Source organism: Phalaenopsis equestris, unplaced genomic scaffold (assembly GCF_001263595.1).
Source record: "Phalaenopsis equestris unplaced genomic scaffold, ASM126359v1 Scaffold000094, whole genome shotgun sequence".
In the NCBI taxonomy this organism is placed as follows: Eukaryota; Viridiplantae; Streptophyta; class Magnoliopsida; order Asparagales; family Orchidaceae; genus Phalaenopsis; species Phalaenopsis equestris.
In genome coordinates, this window is record NW_018164536.1 from 2541120 (window position 1) to 2560455 (window position 19336).

Genomic DNA, 19336 nt, shown 5'->3' on the forward strand with positions numbered 1-19336 from the left:
CATGTGTATGAAAATGCTAAAAAAGTTTTAATGTCTACGCCAATGATGCCAAAAATTTAAATGGAAAAACCGGTAAATGATGATGATTTACGTAGGGAGAGACAAGTATTATGACAAGATGAACCTTGATAGAGAGGCTAAAAGAGATTTCCCACCCTTAAATCTGAAAAATTGGCATGATACCGTCCAATCCTCAATCAAATGGTTATTTTCCATTTTATATTAAATCTGAACCTTATCAATAATGATTATTGGTTGGCGGGCAATATGACAACCAGATGATATAAATATGCTAAGTGTGTAATAGCATTATGTGGCAACTTTTGAGACAGAAAAATATGAATATGAGAGAAAATAAACATAAATAAATTTCATACATACATCAATTAAATTAGTATAATGCATCAATGATTTGAAACTTAAAAGATGATTTATTTTCTTCTAGACACGTTCAATGCGTATTATTATATTTCTTTATGTAACTAGCAAAATAAATTTTAGTTTAGCTTCTACACTAAGCTAGTCAAGCAGAGGCCTAGTACTGCCCATGTTAGTAATAAAAGGTCAACATGTAGACTAATATTATTATTATTATTATTATTTGCATTTTAAATTATATATTAGAACTATTTATTCAACCAAACCTTTAACTTATGGAGTATTATGCTTACTATTATTCAGGCAAGGGAAAAAAGCATGTGGAACCACCATCAGGTCACACAATTATCCTGTATCCTAAAATTCTAATGTAACATTTTGAATGTAAAATAAAAATATATATGTGAAAGAAATTCTGCTAATATAAAATTTATATGATACCCATAAAATTGTAATGAAATTTAATTAGAAACACTGTGGCCAATTTTGATTATTTAAATAATGCATACTTCGTATTAAGATGCATATCATGGATTTATTTAAAAATTTTGATGATATATGTCATGGTGATCTAGGTAGAATATTTTCTAGTCACTCAAACCTAATTAATGAAATCAAAATGGGTGTTGGTGACAGGATTGTCTGCCCCTATTACATTTTAAACTTGATTGAGGGTTAAAATGATACATGACAATTAAAACTAATAAATAAAAATAAAAAAAATAAAAAAGGCTTTCCACATATAAATGGATAATTATTCTCTAATGAATTGTAAGTGGCAAATATCAAAAAATCGACAAACATATAAAATTGTGAAAATTTCACAATGTTTAATGGAAAAATTAAACTATAGCCCATGAGCATGCAAGAACACGTAGTTTGTGTTCAAGTTTTGACGCAAATGTGCACGTGCCAATTGCATATTTTATCTATTGTTGATTTCCCTTCAAATGAGAATTATACTGCCCAATGGAGTGTTGTGTTTGTTTTTTGCAGGTCTTATTAGTTTTGTGGGTTTCTTCTTTTCAATTCGGATGTGTTTGGCTTTGCTGCTTGCAGTTTCTGGGAGCCTTAAGAGTGGAAATAGTCATTGTTTGTGCAAACTTCGAACTCAACACCATGCTGCCTTGACGTGTTTTGGTTTTGCTGGAAAGTGTAAGTTGGCTTTGGTCTGCTGACGAGTGAAGTTCAGGCTTGCCTTGCTTTCTAAATTTCTTGTGGATCTGATATTTTATGCCATCCTACAATTACATGTATGATCTCAATTTTTGAAGTGTTATAATTTTAAAATTAATATATAAATGTTTTTGTTATAAAATTTATTCAGATTGATGTTAAATGTGCTTCGAGACTTGAAGCAGGAAGAGTAACTTCAAAAATGATACGATAATTTGGAAAAAAAAGAGAAATTTGTAACTTCAAAAATGATACGATAATTTGGAAAAAAAGAGAAATTTAATGTAAAAGAAAGTGGTTCGTGTTCTCGTTGCATCTTATTGAATAATCTGCTGATAAGCTGATTAAAAATAATTTATTGATAAGCTAGATGTGGTAGTTATTACAAATTTTTATTTTTTTGAAAAAACCAGACCGCAGCCAGAAAGCTGCCACCGCACTTAGACATGTGCGGCGTGAAAACGTTGTTTTTAACATTTTGAAAACGCATAAGTTGACAAAACGCAGTTTACCCAAACAGGTCAGGTGTGTTTTCAAAACGTCACCGCATCAAATAAGCTGCCCCAAACGGACCCTTAATGTAAAAGAAAGTGGTTCGTGTTCTTGTGTTGATTAATTTAATAATAATTACAATATATTGTAGATTGAATAGGTCATAATAAGAAATGTGAGTCCTATTAGGATCATAATTTATTTCAAATCAATTTTATTCTTTTAATCGTCACAATTAACGTTTTCTAAAACAAACTTGTTGATTAATTCAAATTATAAATTATATTTTTTATGTTTAACAATGTTTCAATAGTATAATGAGTTTCAAGCCAATTCAAAATCAAAATAAGCCTGCCCAAATTGGAGATGCTCAAAATCAAGAATGCGCAAACAATAATTAAATTTTGATCCACCTTAATTTAATTCGATTAGATTTCAAGCGACACTTGGCTCTGCTCAAAAAAGGATGGTTCTCAATCCTAACTCCCAAATTGTGCATTCATTTATCTTAATATTCTCATTTCTATCCCGCTCAACTTATAAAAGAATGTTTTTTTATTACTAAAAACACAAATATGTTCCACATGACCAACTTAATTGCACTTTTAAGTTATAGGGTAAGACTAAATTATATCAACTCATCACACATAATACTCTTATGACACTTTTCCATTTTAATTTAGCATTAACTTTAGAAATAATATCCCTATTTATATCTTCAATATTTTGGATAATATATCAAATATATTCAAAACATATCAAATCTAATTATCATTTATTTTCTAAAAAATATTGACTACTAATTACTATATCAAATCCAGCAAAAAAGCAAATCAAATGCTAAATCCATCATTTAAAGCATGTTTGTTTCATCAGTAATATTTTGCAAACATACAATCAAATTCTAAAATATATTAAAACTTCCACAACAATCCTCTTATAGAACTAATATTTTATCTCACGTCAATTTTAATTTTGGTCCAACTAAAGAATTTAAATTTTCTCAATTCTAAAGTCTTTCTCAAACTTCAATAATTTATCACAATTGAAAAACCACCAAAAATATCATAGGGAAATTATTTATTTTCAATTTTTTATTTATAGCCATTAAACGTGGGCATGGTGTATTAAAAATGATCCTACTTTATCAGAAATAAATGAAACTATGATACTCAATAGGACACAATGGAGGAAAGGATTCATTTACAGACCCAACTTAGTGGGATAAAGGCCTTTTGCTGTTGTTGTTGTTTACTTACAGCCTTTTGGTATTATTCATAACCACTATTCTACATTGTATGATCAAATTTTCTCATAAAATTACCTTATAATTTTTGCAAGCACTTGAAATGTTTATTATCAATATTGCAATTTCTTTTGTGACTCAATTCGCCGTAAGATCCTAGGCTCAAATTTCAGGCAACTACAATGTCTTGGTAGCCTAGTGATTTTGACAGCTCCCGCATATACCTACATCTAAAATTAGAAACGATATTATGAAAAAGGTTTACAATCGCTTATGTAGATATACAAAATAGAAAGTTTGCAGACAAGGAACTTAGATAAAATCAGGGGTGTAAATGAGCCGTGCTTGAGAGATCCTAGCGTTAGTTCATGTTCAACTCGTTCGAAATATTTTTGGCTCAAAATTGACTCATGTTCAATATAACTCGTGAATAGTACATTCGTGCTATACTCGATATGAATTCGTTAGTTCATTTCAACTCATGTTCGGCTTGAATTTAGCTCAAAAAATTATGAAAATTAATAAAATCTAACATTTTTAAAATACAACGTAAAATCTAAAATAACACTATCATTGACGGGTCCCAAGCCTCAGATACAAAAAGTGGAAGGTTGTATTAGGTAGTCGACAACCAACATAAAATTTGTCAAAAAATCATGACATAAATCTCTTAAATTCTTGTGTAAATGTCAGGGAGTCCCGTAAAAGCAATGTGTTGTATGACCTGAATAAAGTAAAAAGTGTGCAATGGCCGCAACACAGTGCCCGAGTGATATATAAAATAAGCAAGAATTCTCACATTACAAACGAATGTGGATAAAGAAATTAGTCCATAAAATTAATATTAGAATAAAATCTTGAAATATAGAAACTCTCACTATTAAATAAATGAAATTAATTAATATTATGATTCATAGGAAGATAAATATCATGTTTATTCATGCACTAAAATGGGTTCTAGAAAAGGCAAATGAGATTGATAGCTTAAGTTTTAGACATTAATATTCAAGTAGGAGTTGCACTAGAAAAGTGTTATAGAAAAGAGTTTGAAAAATATTATTGTAAAAATTAATAGAATTTGAGATGAAATTATAGCCCTAAAAAATGTTATTGAAACTAAGAATTTTAATATTATAAGTGTGTATGCTCCACAAAAAAGTTTAGATAGAGATTCAAACGAATAAAAATATCGGAACTCCTAGAAAAATTAATACAAATGATATCTTTTGAAGAAATAATTCTTATTGGATGAGATTTAAATAATCATGTTGGTAGAGTGGCGAAAGATTTTAAAAATATTCATGGTGACCACAATTTTGAAGTGATTAATGAAGAAGTTAAAACTATATTAGATTTTGCTCCGCCAGTGGAAAAAATTAGAGAGAGTCGTCTATAGATGGTTCGATCACTTTAAACGTACACCATCTGATGATCTGATTTGGAGCGTAGATGTTTTAGATTCGACTTATGTTAATAAAGGCAAAGATAGACCTAGAAAGACTTGGTCATATTGTATATAAAAATGATCTTAATTTATTAGAATTCAACGAAAATATGACACTCAATAGAATGCAATGGAGAAAAAGGATTCATGTAGCCAACCCCACATAGTAGGATAAAGATTTGTTGTTATTGTTGTTGTTGCTGATGCTAATACTTTATTTAACAAAAGAGATGAGCATATTATTACTTATAAGAATGGATTTAATAAAACACAAATTGATTATTTTCCTAAGAGAATAGATGATCGTTGTGAGTGTAAAGATTGTAAAGTCATTCTCAGCGAAAATTTAAGTACTTAATATTGATTATTAGTTCGGGGTTTTAAGATGAAGAGTTGTAAGATAATGAATATAATAAAACATTATCATAAAATTAGATAGGGCGCCTAAAATAACAATAAAATTAATTTTATGAGTAAACTTTAAGATTTAAAGATTTGTAATGTTCATGAACATACAAACTCTATGTGGGATAAAGTAACAAAAAAAAGATGAGCATATTATTACTTATAAGAATGGATTTAAAAAAATACAAATTGATTATTTTCCTAAGAGAACAGGTGATCGTTGTGAGTGTAAAGATTGTAAAGTCATTCTCAGTGAAAATTTAAGTACTTAATATTGATTATTAGTTCAATTATTAGTTCAAGATTTTAAGATGAAGAGTTGTAAGATAATGAATACAATAAAACATTATCATAAAATTAGATGGGGCGCCTAAAATAACAATAAAATTAATTTTATGAGTAAACTTTAAGATTTAAAGATTTGTAATGTTCATGAACATACAAACTCTATGTGGGATAAAGTAACAAGTATTATTTAAACAAGTGGCAAAAGATATACTTGGAGAATGAAAATGAAAGGTTTTATAAATAAAAATATTTGGTAGTGAAATAATAAAGAGCAAAAAAAGATAAAATATAAGAAGTTGTATTATAAAAATTTGTTTAAATGTAAAAGCCTAAGAGCAAAAAAAGATAAAATATAAGAAGTTGTATTATCAAAATTTGTTTAAATGTAAAAGCCTAAAGAACTGAGAAAAATATAAGGTAACCCGTAGGGAGTCTAAGAGAAAAAATTGTGATGCTAAAAATTTTGGTTTTAGTGATCTTTATAGGAGATTAGATATAAAAGAGGGTGAAAAATGTTTGTATAGTTTAGTCAAACAAAGAGAAAAGAGAAGTGCAACTTTAATTCTAAGTAAAATATATTAAAGATGAAAATTAAAAAGTGTTTCTCTTAGATGAAAATATTCAAAATATGTGGGTTAGTTATTTTGATAAACCTTTCAATGAGGTTTCAAAAAATATAATTAACATTAGTGACCTTAATATCTTTAATACTAATAAAATATTTTATTTTTATCATCGTATTAGTAGAAATGAAGTTTGAGGAGGCATAAAAAAAAGGGGTGGAAAATCAATAGGACCTGAAAATATCTCAATTGAAGTGTGGATAGGGGTGTAAACAAGCCGAACAAGAGCGAGCCAAAGCTCAGCTCGTGTTCGGCACATTTATATTTCGAGCTCAAAAAGTGTGTGTGTTCGACTCGTTTGCTTCGCAAGCCGAACACGAGCCGTTCACGAACAAAGAGTCGTTTTGACAACACTAATCACGTAGCCATAAGATGTTAAGAATTGGGGCAATATTTAAAACATCATTCGAATCTAATTTAATAATTTTTATTCTATTTTCTTAATTAAAACTTTTAATAATATATATAATTGATTGGTAGTATTTCGAGCCAAAACGAGCCGAACACGAACGAACAAATATTGGTTGGTGTTGTTCGTGTTCAGATTGTTAACTTAGCGAATGAGTCAAACACGAGCTTCTTAATGAGTCGAACAAGAACTGTTCGCGAACAGCGAGCCGTTTTGACAACCCTAAGTGTGGAAATATTTACAAGATATTTAGGTGTTTCTTGGTTTATACTAAAATCATGCCTGAGGAGTGGAGGAAGAGTATTTTGATCCCTATTTTTATGAATAAAGAGAATGCACAAAAGTGTGCAAATTATAGATGAATTAAGTTGATGTGTCATACTTTAAAATTATTAAAGATATAATTGAACATAGGTTAAGACATGACAAAGATTTCTCATAATTAGTTTGGATTTATATCAGGAAGGGTTTACTATGGAACCTATACATTTAATCAAACGTTTGATGGAGAAATGCAAAGAGAATAAGAAGGATCTCCATATGATTTTTATTTATTTAGAAAAAAATTACGATAAGGTTCCAAAAGAAGTCCTTTGGAGAGTTCGGGTCTGTTTGGGGCAGCTTATAAGTGAAAACGCCGCCTCACCGTTTGTTTTGCACGTTTTTGGTGATTATCTCAAAACCACGTTTCTTATTTACATTACAAGCTGGACGCAGGGTTATACCCGAGATCGGCGTTCGCCATCCGTGTTCGCTCCACCTTTCACCTCTCTGCCCTCCCTCTCTCGGGAAAACCCTCATCCATAACCTTCACGGAGATCTTCGCTCCAAGCTTTTACCTACCAGAAGCTTTTCCCTACCAGTCGAAAGCCAGGCGAAGACCTCCGTCGCTCCTCTAACGAAAGCTAAGCGAAGCCCCTTCCTCCGTCGCTCCTCTACCCTACGTCCATCGCTCCTCTGCCAAAAGCTAGGCGAAGCCCCTACCTCAAAAGCAACAGTTGAAGCGAAGGAGAGCAAGGAGCGCAGGTAAGAATGGTTTCCTCAAATTGCTTCTCATTAGAGTTTTTGGTAATGTAGATGATAAAATAACTTTTAATGTATCAATCCTCAACTATAATTAGAAAATCAAACAATCTTAGAAGCGCTTTACCCATATAATTTTACATATAGATTGGGCCATAACTTTCCATTCGCCTGTCACGTAAATCTGTGACTGCTTGTTTCTATTTTATTTGTTAGTATACAATATCCAGAAATTCACTTCTCGTCTCTTTTGAGCCAATGTTAGTAGCATTTAGAATACATCCATATCCAAGTGCTCAATTTTTGTGTTTGACAATCCTTGTAGATCTTCTGATATACTTTGGAATGCATAAATCAACTTTCCAATGCTTCTATTTGGGATTTTGCATGTATTAGCTCGCAATTCCTATTGCGTATGAATTATCTGGCATAATTGTCTCAAATCAAATCTATAACTATCCTACGATAATGAGGTACACATAGAAGCTTACAGTTCAACTCCTTTGGGCACTAGCTTATACAAATAAAAGAAAGCCAACCAGAATCATGTCTAGTGCAATCCATCCAAACTACTCAATATAATCATAGCTCTTTAAATGATAGTAGTACAAACATTTGAATTTTACAAACTTGTCACATTCCATATAAATCAATGTTATGTTGGAATTTCTGTGTGGTCTGTATGTGTCGAATGTGTCTAAAGATGGTTAATTGGTTTTAAAATATCTAACACGTATACATTATTATTTTGTTGAGAAAAGTACAACTTGGAATTTCTGTGTGGTCTGTATGTGTCGAATGTGCCTAAAGATGGTTAATTGGTTTTAAAATATGTAACACGTATACATTATTGTTTTGTTGAGAAAAGTACAAATTACATATTGTTCATTTAACTAAGAAAATCTGCAAATCAGTTATTCACAAAACGCACAAATCAAACAACTAAATAGTTTATCCAAAACAGGGATAGAATGGTCATTTATCCAGACCAATTGTTTTCAAAACGCACAAACCAAACAGCCAGCCAGTTTATCCGGATCAACTGCTCACTGCTCATCAGCAAATTATCAAGATAAGTTGTTTATCAGCATAAGCTGGATAAGCTCCAGCTGCCCCAAACAGACCTTAAAGTGAAGAGAGGCGTTGATTTGAATTATATTGAAGTCATTAAAAATATGTATCCTAAAGTTGTTACATGTGTTCAAACAAAAGGAGGATTGACCAAGTATTTTCCTATTTCAGTTGGATCACATCACAGATCGACTTTAAGCCAATATATTTTTGCTTTAGTTATGGATGCTCTTACTGGACATTTACAGGAAGATGTACCTTGGTGTATGTTTTTCCCTGATGAATATCTTTCTTAGGGATCAGATTTGGGAAAAAGTTCAGGAAAAACTTGAATTAATGAGACCTACATTAGAGTCTAATGGCCTTCTTTTGAGTAGATCTAAAATTGAATACACGAAATGTAATCTTAGTAGTAGTAGTTCTAGTTGCAATTGTAATTATGTGTGATCAAATCATTAAAATGTGTGAACGTTTTAGAAATCTCTAGTTTATTATTTAAAGTGATGGTGATATAGATGGGGATGTTATCAACAAAACTGAAGTTCGTTGGTTGAAGTGGAGGAATGCATCGGGCATATTGTGTGATAGAAAAGTACCGCTTATACTGAGAGGAAAATTTTATAAGATGGTGGTGAGACCTGCAATGCTCTATGGCGCAGAATGTTAGCCTTCAAAATTGAATAAAAAAAACAAAGTTGAGCGTTGTTGAGATGAGAATGCTTAGAGATGAGAATGCTTGAGTGAATGAGAGGCTAGACACTAAAGAGACAAAATGAGAAATGAATATATCTATAATAAGGTTGGTGTAGCTCCAGAGACAGACAAGATTACAGAGAGAGTCATCTTAGCTGATTTGGTCACCTTAAACATCGACCATCTGATGATCCTATTAGGAGAGTGGATGTTTTAGAATCAACTTACGTTAAGAAGGCAGAGGTAGGCCTACAAAAGACTTAGACATATTGTCTTAAAAATGATCATAATCTATTAAAATTAAATGAAAATACGACATTCAAAATGACGCAAAGAATAAATAAGATTCATTTGGTCGGCCCCACTTAATGGGATAAAGGCTTATTGTTGTTGATGTTGTAATATAAAATTTAATATAAAAATATTATGATAATGATATTTATTTATTATTTAATTAATTCGAGCAAAAATCAGTGAAATACGATCAAACAAAAGTTTATTCGTGTTTGGCTCGCTTATAAATCTAGCTCCAAAAAATTGTTCGCGTTTGGCTCATTTGTTTAATGAATGAATCAAACATGATTTACTTAGTGAGGTAAACAAGCTATTTGCGAATGAAGAGCATTTTTTACAACCCTACATGTAACTGCAAGTTCCTTTTTCCTTCTTTTTTAATTGATGCAAAATGGTTTCTATATCTTGATTTGGGTCCAAAAAATAAATGAGAAGGCATGTGGCATGGATGCAAAGACATGAGAAACAAATCAACTTTTTGAGGCCCAGTAACTCTCAAGCGTAAATAAACATGAAAAAAAAAATTAGTGATTGGTAGGATGTGGCAAAGTAAAGTCTAAGGTTAGGAGCACAAGCATACTTGTTTATAATTGTAGCAAATAATGACAAGACTTCAGATTCCCTCGCATCAGGTACATTTCTGGCGTAATCACCAAGAACAGGATCCATCATTGGAGGTACAAACTGCTTTCCAATTTGTGGTAGATCTTCAGCTTTGTCAACAAATGTTTCAATCAACTTCAGTGTTTCCCGCTTAACTGATCTGTTCAAAATAAAAGGTAAAAACCAATCAATTAATAAGAGAAAAAATGAGAAATATATACATGAATGACAAAAGAGAACCAATGGCTCGTTAGTGGTGAGTATTTTGCAAAACTCACCGAAGAAGTTTCACAAAAGATGTTCTCGAAGCAAATGGCCCCCCTTCTGCTATAGAGTTAGATATTAGCTCACTGTACATTCTGTCGAGAGAAAATGAATGGTTCAAAACATATTAACTAGGTAAACGATTAAAGTAACTTCATTTCTCTTCCTCAAGTAACCCACTCAAAAGAACCCCTAAAAGAAAATCAATGTTATACCTATAAACTGTTAGCATGTCCAAGAATATCAATGTTATTTGTGGCAAGAAAAATGGCCCCAGAGAAGTAGAAACACTTGTGTTTGTCTGCCAGACAAAGTAAATTAAGTTAATCGCAGAGGACACAATGCCAATAAGTACTATAAAGCAAAGGATGAAATGTTATGGCCAGTACATCCAAGACAACAGTAACCAAGACATTTTAGATAGCACAATATTCTCAACCAAAAAATAAGAATTAACCATTCTTATGCATGAACAAGCAAATCAAATAGAAGCTAATCTACATAAACTAATGCAAGCTCTTTGTCAAGCTGCCAAAAAAAATGTTGAAGGCACGGGAGATAAAGTATGTTGAAGTAGAAATATTCTAAATCTGAACTTTTTGACTTGAAAATAAATTTAACAACTACCATATCTAGCAAAACTTGGATCCACTTTTGGTTTCATACCCTCTAACAAGTATTAGAATGTTGGTTTGATAGAGATAGAGTAATTCCTGCGGTTTATGGCACCCATATTCTTAGCCAACATTCCACCATAGCTAAATAGGTTCATGAGAGGATGACTCTGACAGTGTCATAATGTGGTTTAGTTAGCTTTTGATGCATGAAACTTGATGGCGTTGAATAAATTTCAATTTTAGGAAGAATGATGACCAATGTGATGAGCTCTCGAATGAGAGGTAGATTGTCCATGGCATGTCAGACTTAGGTCCAAATGCATTCTTATTATTTTATGTTTGAAAGACCATGCAGTAAAAGTATTATTTTCTTTCCTTTACATTGTCATTCTTAGCATTTTTTTGTTGTAAGCTCTGAGAAAAGCAAGCACTTGATGGAGTCTATCATGAAATTTGGTGGAAAAGCATGCACTTAATGGAGTCTATCATGAAATTTGGTAGATAGCAAAAGTTTCAAGAGCACAGTGTTCATTGTGGGCACATTGTACCTTACCTTGAGTACATTACACAAGCTACATCCCATCCTATGTATCCTACATTCTTGATAGGCCTTTTCTCATGAGAAACTAATAAAAGTTGCACATCTTAACATATAATAAATTGAATAACAAATAAAAAATAAAAAGAAAATTACATAAAAGAAATGGCAATTTTTTCTTTTTTATGGGGGATCAAATTTCAGCTGAATGCACGTGTGAGCCAGCTATTTGGACTCCTAAGATGTTCTTGAGATGATACTTGACAATAGCACAATTTTAAAATAGTAAAAAATAAATTACATAGAATGTATGGCAACCTCTATGCAAATTAATGACCACAACTGTAGACCAACTATTCAGGTTCCTAAGGTCTTGTTAGGATGATATTGGTTAATTGCACAAAATATCACACTCTAGCTCAAAAAATAGCAAGGAGCACCCCAAGCTCTATCATTGTTGCAAGATATAAAACAACAAAAAGTTGTGGGTGCTATTTGTTTTAAGTGCACTGAAGCGCATAACACAATTGGCGATTAATATGCTGGAACAATTATAGGGAATATGAAGGAATTTTGATTTATGATAATGATGTTTCATATGATGATTAGCTTCGTTTTTAATTAAATACAGGAATTGCAAACAAACAATTCCCTACATTTTCACCACAACTATTTCCTCAATAATATTTATATTCATTTTTCCTTCAGTTAATATCAAACTCAAATGTTTGCTCCAGTATCATTTGCTGCTATAAAAATGATAATCACTTTCCAATCAAACTCATTTGATGGAACTTTGCTCAAGACTACAACCGCTATCTATGATTCTTTTTAATAGGGGAATGAAGCATAACACGGATGTTGTTACTTTTGCATACTCAAACAAGTATTGCTGGAAGTATTGTTATTGCAGGACAGTGTATTTGACATATGCTTTCTAGGGTAAAAAATATGTTGTTCATTAAATTCTTAATCTTCAATAATTTAAAAGTGTGAACTTATGATTATCCAGAATCAAAACGGGTTGATGTTATGCCAGCCATATCTACAAAAGTAAATAAAGAATAAATAAGGAGTCTATAAATACATTTTAAGGCATGTAATTAGGTAGCTTTGATTATATAAAATTTTCCACTCGATTTTTTTTTTATTTTGTGATTACAAGTTGGAAATGAGATTCCTTCAAGTACAATGCAAACATAACTAGCTGATTTGAAAGAAAGTAATCACTTTATATTAACAGGAAGCCTAAATTTCTTAATTTGATAATTTTTCAATTTGAACTAATTTCTTTTAGAGATTGTTATTGTTTGCTATTAAACTAAATTTTCTACAAATTTGACGCAATTTTGAATCAATATGTTGATGAAATTACAATCATTCATTGATTTTATAGAGTATGTTGATGAAATTACAATCATTCATTGATTTTATGTTGATGAAATTACAAGCATTCATTGATTTTATAGACTTTATAGAGTTCAAATTTCGCATTGATATGTTCTAATTATTCAATAATTAGATTACCAACTGGGTTCTAATTCAGAAACTTACCAGCAATATTTACAGAAAGCAAGTTGTTTGCATATTTAGTGAATTGTAACAGGCAAATGCTTTAGTTCCTTTAAATGATTTACAAATATTACATCATACTAGTTACATACGAAATAAATCATAACACTAAATTGTCATGTATTATATCATTATTAGAGCAATAAATTTTCATAGTCACTTAAAAAGTGAAGCTAAGAATCAACTTAACTTAATAAACCATGAACTAAATGAGGTTTTGAACAAAATGGTAATTGAATGAGTAGCTAAATAAGCAAAAAACCAAATATCAAGATACCAATTGAATGAGTAGCTAAATAAGCAAAAAACCAAATGCAAGATACCAAGGGCCTGTTTGGGGCAGCTTAAAAGTGCGGCGGCATTTTCAAAAATGCCGCCTTTGTGTTTGGTCCATGCTTCTCTCATGCGTTTTTTAAACCCACGTTTCACTGTTTAGGCTAAACAGTGAACGTGGGGCTATAGGTGTGTATCGCGTTTGAGGCATATTATTTTCCTTTGCTGCCCTCGCTACTCTCGCTTGCCCTAGTTCTTCGTGCCCTAGCTACTAAGAAGGTGTATTCTAGTAAAAAAAACAGTGCTCCCTCCTCTCTTTTCTTTTCTTCTTGTTCTTTCCTCGTCTTCTTTTCTCCTCTCCCATCTCGTCCTCCCTCGATCTGTAGTTTCTCCTGCAAAAATGAATTTTGCAGTTCATGGCTTTCTGGTGTGATACATGTTTGTGTTTCATGTTTAGTGTTAGATCCATAAACCTCAACATCATTTACGTATTTGTAAGCAAAAAGCAGTTGGTTTAGGGTTTTGTGGCTTGAGATCTTTGAGGTTTTTTAGAAACCTTATTTTTGCATATGCTCCTACATTTGATTTGATTTAATGCCATAAATACTTGGACGTTTACATATTTTTACATTTGCTGGAAAGATGTGCCCTAGCTACCGAGAAAAATGTATTTTAACATCAGTTAGTTGTTGTATGTTGTTATTGATGTGTTGGAGAAGTGGAAAGATTTGATACTTATCTGTTTTTGATATGGTAGGTACTCCATATGTTTGGTTAGTTCAGATCTAATACTTCTCGGATTCTGATGTACTCCGTATGTTTGGTGAGTCCAGAAGGTACTCCATATGTTTGAGCATCATGCAATCGACAATGGGATATGTCATTGTCGCTTCTAGAAATGAATGAGTTTAATGTGTTGAATGAAAATGGGTTTAGAATTGAGAAGTTTGAAAATTCTCAAATGGTTCTGTTATAAACAAATTTCCCTGTAATGCTTTGATTTTAAATGAGACGGGAAATTGGTTTTTGTGGTTGTCTGTCTGTTGGTTACTATGGTTGCAGTATATTTCAGTAGAGATAGCTGTCTGTTGGCTGTACGTTATGTGCTATATGCTCATATGGGCAGTGTATTTGTGCATGCAGTGAACAATTATGAGCTCATGAAACTCAGCACAGATATGTATTCATGTTGTTCAGCTGGGCAAGCATTATAATTGAGTAGGTTATATGTCAAGTACTCCTTGCTGGGTTGCTATATATGGCTGCTTTTATTAGCAGCTTTGCTAGCAGCTCATTTTATATTCACATGCAGTTTTTGTATTTTTAGATCATTTTAATTATCTTTGTAGCTTCGTGGGCCAGGTGCAGTATCTATATGTGGCTGCTTTTATTAGCAGCAAGGGGCTCAGAATTGCCACTGTTTGCAAAGGTGCTTTATTATTCTTCTTACGCAATACATGTGACAGTTGGTTCTTTTCTGAGAACCTCTTCAGTAACACTGATAGTTGGCTATTTTCTAGTAACAGAGAATGTCATCTTCTCCAGTGAATTTGTGATGTAACATTGAAAGGGACAACGTTAGTGTTTGTTTGCAGAGCTGAATGAGTTTAGTGGTTAGAATGAGATTAATGATATGGGGTACTCTCTATTTACCTACAGTTTTGCTCTTTTGCATTACGTAGACAATATTGGTAGGGTGGTTTATATTCTTTGAATATGGATGGAATGAGCAGCAGCTTTTTTTTTCTTGCTGTAATAGGAATCTGCTGCATTATTGAAGAGGTCATGAATGGTACCTGTCTTCTGCATAAGGGGAATACTGCATGTGAAAAGAAAGAGATGTAAGGGAGAAATATAGACTGAAGGTCTGAATTTAGAAAGAGATTTGTTGCAGGGTAACTATGTGGTCCATATATTTTCCTATGGTTTCCACCGCTCAAACATAGAGAACAGTGTAGATAGAAATTAATATTAGATATACTTTTATTTTTAGCCAATATTTGTTGGTGAGGGATGTGGCCAGTTCTGGAATGATACAAACATGTGAGATCTTTTACTTCTTGGCCGATCCGAATTCAGGAATGGTTCTCCTTAGGCTGTGGTACTTCAACAATTTGTTGTTTGCATGTTCTCCTTGCTTTGATGAAAGCAGTAGTTCATTTTTCATATTTCCATAAGTGGTATGGTCTCCTTGCTTTGCTGAAAACATGGGAAAGCATTTGAAAATTTCGAAAATTGTTGAATGCAATCATTTAAGGTGTATAGATTTTGAAAATTGATGTCCAAGCTTGTATCTGTGGACTAATGGTTTAAGTTTTTGGTTATATGATTGGATATGTCTTGGTTGGTATATCTTGGTTCGTCACTGAACTCATTTTAATTATTGCACTACTTTTATACACCTCTCAGCTGCTGTTGAATCTGAACTCATTTTATTGAGATAGATGTGGAGCAGCTTGGATGACCACAATTTTTTTTTTTGTCGGCAACCGTTGCCTCCATACTTAGGTAAGTACATTTTCTTTATTTCCTTTTTGACTGATCTATTCTCTATTTAATAACTGCAGGACGATGAGTTCCAAATATTCAGGGAAGTTCGGGCAACTGATGTGCCAGTGCGGGCTACCGTCCTTGTTGTTCACGTCACGCCAGCCACATAGCTACTGGCGGCAATTCTACAGGTGTCTGCGGTGGGCACAAGGACAGGATGACTGCAATTTCTTCAGGTGGGCCGACAGTACCTTTGTTTCTATGATATCCCAACTGGACACCGCTACTCGGAGTTCGACGATATCACAACTTGGGAACACCGCTTGTGGTTCGAGTGCTTCCGTTTCTATGATATCCCAGTCGGACGGGTTTGCTCAAGTTTCTATTGTGTCAGAACCGGACAGCAGTCGTCGTGATATGCTTCTACATTTCAAAGTCAAAATTGCAATTTTTTTCCTTGAAATTTTAACATGTTATTTTTTTTTGGTCTCATGATAGTACATATTAGTGTGTGAAGGTGTGTTTCACTTTGGTCTATGTAATTGTGCTTCTGTAATGTGATTCGAAAATATTTAATATTTTCACGTCTTAATAATAGAGCTTTAATTTTAAAAACTTGCTTAGAATTTTGTCTTTGGTGTCATGAATTTTTAAGTTTTTCTCCACTACCTGACTGCAGTAAGAAAGATGTTAAATTTGTAAATATCAAATTTTCAACGGATTGTATGTGTCAAATGAGAATGAAGTGGGTTAATTGCTTCTAAAATAGCGCATCGGTAGATAATGCGGTTTTGTTGCGAGCAATACCAATTCTGTGTGTCAGACTGGTCATTTAACTACAAAATCTGCAAATCAGTTGTTTACAAAACACACGAACTAAACAGCTAAACAGTTTATCCAGAACAGGGGCAAATTGGTCATTTATCCAGAATCAGTTGTTATGAAAACACACTAATCAAATAGTCAGTCAATTTCTCCGGATTAGCTAGTCATCAGCAGATTATCCAGATTATCAGAATAAGAGCTGCTTATCAGCATAAGCGGGATAAGCTGCAGCTGTCCCAAACAGACCCTAACTTAAAACAATAATTGATAATTTTAAAGACAACCAAATCCATGTATGTAAACTTGGAAGTGGATTCCACTCATCATGATTAACCAATTCAATTGAATGTCAATAATTATCTATGATGGTAAAATTGATACAGAAGTCTTTAAGGACTAGGCATCAGATTGAGATAAACTATTAAAATGGCAAACCATATTTGAAGTGGAAAAAGTGATATCTACCAAAAAAAAAAAAAAATTTACCGAGTCAAGATAAAATCTATTAGATAAGCATGTTGAGGACGATTGACAAGTTTGAGAATGAAACCTACCATCAATTGGGTCGAATTAAAAAAACTTCTGAAAGAAAAACACTCGCATTTATCATATTATAATCATTTGCTTGATAAATTTAATTCTTTATAGCAATGGACACAATTGACACTAGATACAATAACTAATTTAAAGAATTAGAATTTCATTTTGACATTATTGAATATCCCAAAATCACTCTCCATATTTATGAGTAATTTGTAACCTAATATTAAGAAAGAGATGACATGCATTCCAATGCAAAAACAAGTACACACTTTGCATTAGATTTTGAGAAAATTATGCAAATTTAATGTGTCAAAACAGGTTACTAAATATTGAAAAAAAAAAGAGTCACAACTTCTTCAAAGCAATCAAGTTCAGTATATTATATCTACTACATCTAAGGATAGTAACAAAATGGTCAATAAAGACAGTAAAGGAAAATCATATGCATCATATAGGCCTAAGTTTTTTACCTAGCCATGTTTTAAGCGTAAAAAAGTGTAATCATTATGCTAGTAAATGTCCCCATATAAACTTCCATATAAAGGTGGAAGACAGAGATAATGAAAACAATAGCTCAGATAACATCCATGAGTTTGATGAGAAAATAGTAATCATGTGAAAGGTTTTAGTTATATTTCTTTGAATCTCGATGGAAGGGTACTGCAATTCAAGAAAAATGTTTACAAGCTTATATTGATTGTAAAAATTCCATGTCTAAATTTAAAACAAAAATCACAACCATAAAGTACATAAATCCTCCCTTTACCTCTCGTAGATATTTAGCTCCAATTCAGTTAGCTACCTACATTGATGGAATATGGGGAGATAGGCGTTCACGGACATTAAAAAGGTAATTCAGGGTAGACAATAACTTTATTAAAATTTAATCTTTTTTTTTTTTTTTTTTTTTTTTGAGATCTAATATACATATGATTTTCTTACTAATGAGAGATACTTTAGAAACTAAAAAAAAAACCTAAGAATAAGCATGATATTTCAAAAAATTAAAGGGTTGTTTGGAATCAATTTTAAGTGATGTGTTTTTTTCCCAAAAAACAGAAAAAATAAAACATATTTTTTCACCTTAATTTTGTTGTCTTTTAAAAAAATTAATTTCATTTTTCAAAACACAACAAATTTTATTCAAAAACACTAAAGACATAAAATTTATTGTGTTTTAGAACAAATATGTTTTCTATGACTCCACGTCCTGACCCATCACTGACATAGACACATTAGGTTTCCTTCAACCCCATGATTGCTACCCCACTTTTGCTATCAAGATGTTGCTGATGTTGGATGTCAAAAACGATGCTACAGACTGGCACCAACACTTACATTGAAAGGATTCAACCCCACTTCACTTCTGTGGTTAATGATGTAGAATATCGTTTAGAAGTAGAGTTTTACTTTGTTGAATCTGAGTGCTTGAGTTGCAGAAGTGGTAGGCGTATGGTCAAAGGATTTCACCAATTCCTACAAGCAGATAGGCCATTTTGTTTATTCCCCAAACTCACTGCATCGTTGTCACTATCGATTTACAACCTCGAGATATGTGGCCTTATTTTTGCCATAATCATGAAGATCTCATTGGCTCGTAATATATGATATCAAAATGCATATCTTCTAATCATTTTACCTTACATTTGGGAATTATAATACTAGAATACTTCTTCCGTACAATACTCTTTCTATTGTTATTTGTGTGCATTTTTACGGTGCATGTTAACAATCTGTATCCATATGAAAATTACAGGCATATAATGTAGCATAAGAATCAATGAAGATAATGCACAACTAGCGTGTTTGCTTGGATGTCAATACACAACAATGGGATCATAATTTGGCACTTGACTAAGAATTCAGATGTTATGAATGAGCTTAAGTAAATTTTTTCTTTGGGACTCATCATTTATTATTGCTTATATCGCCTTTTCTTGGCAATTAAATTTCTAGCTCGAATCATCTCTTTCATACCATTAGAAGCAAGGGATATTTTTTTTTGGGCAAAATTTAAATGATTCAATCTTACAATATGTAAAGCATAAATAATATACCATAATAGCTAC

The 19336-nt window shown here is 32.2% G+C and overlaps 1 protein-coding gene across 1 annotated transcript in view; it reads right to left on the reverse strand.

The window, feature by feature from the left end:
- LOC110020345 (protein EXPORTIN 1A-like) overlaps positions 1–19336 on the reverse strand; it is a 75090-nt gene that overhangs the window by 3693 nt on the left and 52061 nt on the right. Inside the window, exons 23-25 of the mRNA XM_020718413.1 lie at positions 10625–10710; positions 10424–10504; positions 10123–10305 (exon numbers count right to left, since the gene is read on the reverse strand). Of these exons, the coding sequence (XP_020574072.1) occupies positions 10123–10305; positions 10424–10504; positions 10625–10710 (350 nt within the window). The remainder of the gene's footprint in view (positions 1–10122; positions 10306–10423; positions 10505–10624; positions 10711–19336) is intronic.